The sequence below is a fragment of the Vollenhovia emeryi genome, unplaced genomic scaffold, assembly GCF_000949405.1.
Source record: "Vollenhovia emeryi isolate VEMERY1.0 unplaced genomic scaffold, V.emery_V1.0 DF939575.1, whole genome shotgun sequence".
Taxonomy (NCBI): domain Eukaryota; kingdom Metazoa; phylum Arthropoda; class Insecta; order Hymenoptera; family Formicidae; genus Vollenhovia; species Vollenhovia emeryi.
Genome location: NW_011966791.1, coordinates 19,080 through 24,203, shown reverse-complemented (window position 1 = coordinate 24,203; position 5,124 = coordinate 19,080). Strand labels below are relative to the sequence as shown.

The 5,124-nt window shown below is 35.3% G+C and overlaps 1 protein-coding gene across 1 annotated transcript; it reads left to right on the top strand.

The window, feature by feature from the left end:
• The first annotated feature begins 3,373 nt into the window (after positions 1–3,373).
• On the top strand, positions 3,374–4,486 carry LOC105557191 (zinc finger BED domain-containing protein 1-like). Its single transcript, XM_012004372.1, has one exon. The coding sequence runs from the start codon at positions 3,374–3,376 to the stop codon at positions 4,484–4,486; it is 1,113 nt and encodes a 370-aa protein (XP_011859762.1).
• Positions 4,487–5,124: the final 638 nt, after the last annotated feature.

Below are 5,124 nucleotides of genomic sequence, written 5' to 3'. Positions count from 1 at the left end.
GCAGAAAAAAAATACCACAGCTACGAACTAGAAACTTTAGCCATTGTTAAAGCGGTGGAACGCTTTCATGTATATTTGCAAGGAATAGTTTTCCGTATCGTGACTGATTGTAATTCCTTGGTATTGGCTATGAAGAAAATTAACATCAACCCGCGAATAGCTCGATGGAGTTTGTTCTTACAGAATTATAAGTGTGAACTAATACACCGAGCGTCACATAAAATGGTACACGTAGACTGTTTAAGCCGTAATGCGATGACAATCAATTTAATATCGATAGAAGATGAAGTTATGTATAAACAGTTAGCGGACCCCCAAATAAACTAGCAAAGGATCTGGAAACCAGAGACCAAAAATACTTTGTACTAATAGACGGCCTCGTCTTCCGTAAATACCAAGATAAACATTTGTTTGTTGTTCCAGAAAATATGATTAATAGCATATTTAGAGTCTACCATGATGAGATGGGTCACGTAGGAGTAGACAAAACCATACACGGCATTATGGGGCACTACTGGTTTCCATGTCTTAAGCATCGGGTCCGGCAATATGTCGAAAATTGTGTCGAATGCTTGAGTTATTCCGTAATGGGAGGAAAACCGGAGGGAGAATTGGAAATATTTGAAAAAGTCGCTGTACCCTTTCATACGTTACATATGGATCATTTCGGACCTCTAGAAATTACAAAAGGGGGGTTTAAATATATTATAACCATCGTGGACGCATTCACTAAATTTGTTTGGCTTTTTCCAGCCAAGTCCACCACCACAGAAGAAGCAATTAAATGTCTAAACAAACTCTTCGATTTATTCGGTTACCCAGAAAGAGTAATAAGCGACAGAGGGACTGCCTTCACCTCTCAGAACTTCGCGCATTTCCTAGGCGAGAGAAAAGTAAAACATATCAAAACCGCAGTAGCATCGCCATGGGCCAACGGCCAAATAGAAAGGGTGCACCGATTTCTCAAATCTACGCTAGCAAAAACGGCGGACGATCCATCAAAATGGGGTAAAATTTTGGGGAAAACTCAATTTGTTATCAATAACACTCTACACAAAGCAATTGACACAACTCCCAGTAAAATGTTGCTGGGATATGACCAACGACAGACCGACGATAAAGAACTCAAGGAAATGATTGAGCAACTAACTCAAATAGATGCGAATATCGAAAAAATACGTACGGAGATTCGGGATTCAGCGAAATTTGTTAATCGAACGTTACAGGAATATAATAAGACGCAATACGATAAACGACATAAAAAGCCTACCAAATATAAAGTAGGAGATTTAGTTCTAGTTAGAATAACACAGCAGCCTCCAGGCATAAATAAGAAACTGCTGCCAAAGTTTAAAGGTCCCTATCAAGTCAAAGCTGTATTAAAGAAAAATCGATATGTTATTGCCGATATACCCGGATTTAACTTAAGCCAAAGACCTTTAAATACCATTCTATCACCAGATAAAATGAAACCGTGGGTCAAAACCCCGGAAAAACAAACCGAGTCTAATTAAAAAAAAAAATATATATATATATATCACGAGACACGTTCTCTCTTTACAGCGTGCCAACACAGTTCCGTTCGAGACGTTCAGTGAATGGAACTAACCTAGAAGAGGAACTTTTTCTATCCTCGTAGCTGCATCATCCCATTGTATCACCCCGCGCGTATATAGTATATAGTACCTACCGTTTCGAACATTCGAGAAGTATAAATAAACGCAGGTATGTAGTTTCTTCTATCGTATAACTTCTACTGTATACGTATATATATGTATGTATATATATACACACACGACATATACTGTATACTGACCGGCAATGAATCGTTTCGCGAAAGGGGAATTGTTCCTCCCTCGTTGAGGAACTCGTGGAGAAACAAGTCGCACTTCCCCTCTTGCGAAACGATTTAACGCCGATGACTGTACAGACAGTAAAATGTAATAAATTTTGGAAAACCATAAGCATGCCTTATTTGAATTGTAGATAAACGTTATGAGTACAAAGTTAACACTAACATTAAGAGCGATGTGTGGAAGCATTTTATAAAAGAGAGTTCAACCTCTGCTCGATGTGTAATTTGTACGAAAGTACTGAAACATGGGGGTAACACGACAAACCTGCGCAACCATTATAAAAATGTACACAAAATACATGCGGAAACAAACTCGACTGAATCTACATTGCCCAAACACCTAAAAACGAAACATATTGCAGGTACGACGAACGAAAATAAATTAGTAGAAACACCATCTAATATGTTGAATTTTATAGTGCAAGAGCAAGCAATATCTTTGATGGATACGTCATCTGACAGTAATGTTGATGATCCAATACCAATTAATCAAATTTCTAATGCTGAATAAAAAAACAGCGTATCATCTGTAATGAGTTCACAGTGTTCACACTCACTCCAGGGTTTAAAACCTAAGCACAAGGTAATCTTATATGTAGAATTAAATGCAGATTATATCGCTTAATTTTCACGAGCATTTCATATTTTATAACTACAAATTAATTATTTATCGATTTTTCACAATGTTCTTTGGTTCTAAAGCGTAAGAGTATTTTATTAAGTGATAAAGTCATTAAAAAAACCTGATTCCAAATAATTACTCTAAGAACTTTGGAGCGATGTTACATAAATACTTTTTCATTCCTAGTGCTATGATTTAGAATGAAAATATTTTTAACATAAAAAATGTTTACTAGAATTAATGTCATTGTTTATCTTTGTATGTCCATGTTTCAAAGTTATTTTTTCAGGCTAAAGCGAAAGAAACTAATTGCAAGATCACAGATTCATTTACGCGAGTTAATTCTTTTATGGGTCAGTAACATAATATATTTAAGTTAATATCTTAACCAAGTAAAATATAAGTCGCACTATGTAATATTTTCTCTTTTTTTATTTACAGAGGGAGGTTCTGCAGCAAATAAACTCACGAACTGTATTCTTTTTATGATTGCATCAGAAAATTTACCATTGTCTATCGTGGACTCTAAGGCATTTAAACGTCTCATGAATGCGGCGGTCCCATTATGTACTGTGCCTAGCAGAAGAACCATAACCCGCCTTATTGATGCTAAGTATGATGTTCTAAAAGACAACTTTAAAAATGATCTGAAACTTAGTTTTACGTACACATTAACGTGTGATATCTGGACGGATGTGACTAACCAAAGCTATCTTGGTGTTACTATTCATTATTTACGGCATGAACTAGTCTTATAAAATGCAACGATAGGTGTTTTTCCACTATCGCAGAATCATACTGCTGACTATATTAGAGAAACTATAGTATCCATAATAGAATCTTTCGGAATAGATGTAACAAGTATCACAGCTTTTGTCACTGACAGTGCTGCTAATATGGTGAAAGCAATCACCGATGGATTTGGTTCTACTAAACATTTACCTTGTATCGCGCATGCTCTATCTCACTTGGTTCCAGACGCTATAAAACTAAGCCCTCGTATCGGGGAAATAATTGGGAAAGTAAAGTCTATTGTGACTTTAGTAAAACGAAGTGTCGTGGCATCTGACGAGCTAAAACGATTACAGATACGTGACGGAAAAACTGACAGTATAGCATTAAAATTCAAACAAGATGTGTTGACACGTTGGAATTCAACATATTATATGCTTGAGCGTTTTCTACAACTAAAAGATTATGTATATTCTGTGCTTCTAACGTGTCCAACAGCTCCTAAAATACTTTCTCGCGAAGAAATCGATATCTTAGAAGATGTTGTAAGAATTTTAGGTCCAATCGAATTTGTCACTACTGAGATAAGCGGTGATTCATATCCGACTAGTAGCTTGGTGATTCCTGTTATTCACTGCATGGAAGGCACCATAAAAAACTGCGTTGCTTTAACTGTTGAAGGCAATACATTTAGAGACAACATCTTGTCTGAAGTACAGCGACGCTTTAAAGATATTGAGTTGTATAAGTTACTTGCAGTATCAACCATTCTGGACCCGCGATACAAACGCATGCATTTCCAGTCACCAAAAGCTGTTTCCGCCGCTATATCGTATATAAATTTTCAATTAAAGACAGTCGCTGCTAATTATAACATGGAGTTGAACAAAGCAAACGATCTGGAGCCACAAACCAACAGTGAAATTAATGAGTTCGACGTGTGGACTTTTCATGACAATTTAATGAAGTCATGCGCATCATCTTTCGATGAACCTGGTGGCATGAATCTTGAATTACGGCAATATTTAAACCAGCCAATTATTCCGCGAAATCAAAATCCATTTAAGCATTGGCAGACACTTAAGCTTGCCTATCCAACACTATTCACCGTTGCAATACGTTATTTATCTGTCGTTGCAACTTCGGTACCTTCTGAGCGCGTGTTTTCAAAAGCTGGAATTATCAAGTCAGACTTACGAAGCAGACTTAGTGGAAACCGACTGAATAGGCTACTCTTTTTGGGTTCACTTGACGAAAAAAATTGGGGACTTGACTAACATAAAAATCAAACTTTGTTCTCTACAGATACTTCATTTTTCTAAATTTTATATCATTTCTCTATAATTCTCTTATAATTGCGTGTATGTAACATTATGCTTCACATTATATATTTTATTTCTCTGTTATAATTGTGTGTACGTATTTTATGTGGTATGTATTTTATGTTTGTAACTTTAATTTGATGCATTATACACTTGAAATTGGCATTTGGCATGTAATACACGGTATACACACTTTCCTATATTTATTATTATCCTGCTTTATATATACATACTTGTATATGCAATAATATATACATTCAATGCGACCGTTTCACTCTAAACACATAATAATAAATACTTTATTAATAAATACTTGATTATGTATTGTATTACTTATATTGGTCACCTAATATACATGGAATTTATATTTTTTTATATTTCAGACATTCAGGACATTTAACAATGATGTACACACAAACCAAAGATACTCGAGAAAATGCAATGAATTGACAACTTTGATTATCTGCTCTACATTCAATAATTTATGTGATTTGAATGTATTATTTGTATAATTTTATAAATAAGTAAATAAATGACATTATCCTAAAGCCGGGAGAAATAACGTTCGGTTAGTTAAGTAAAATTTGAAGTTA

Coding starts and splice junctions, on each gene's coding strand:
- LOC105557191 (XM_012004372.1), top strand. CDS start 3,374: ATGGTGAAAGCAATCACCGATGGATTTGGTTCTACTAAACATTTACCT.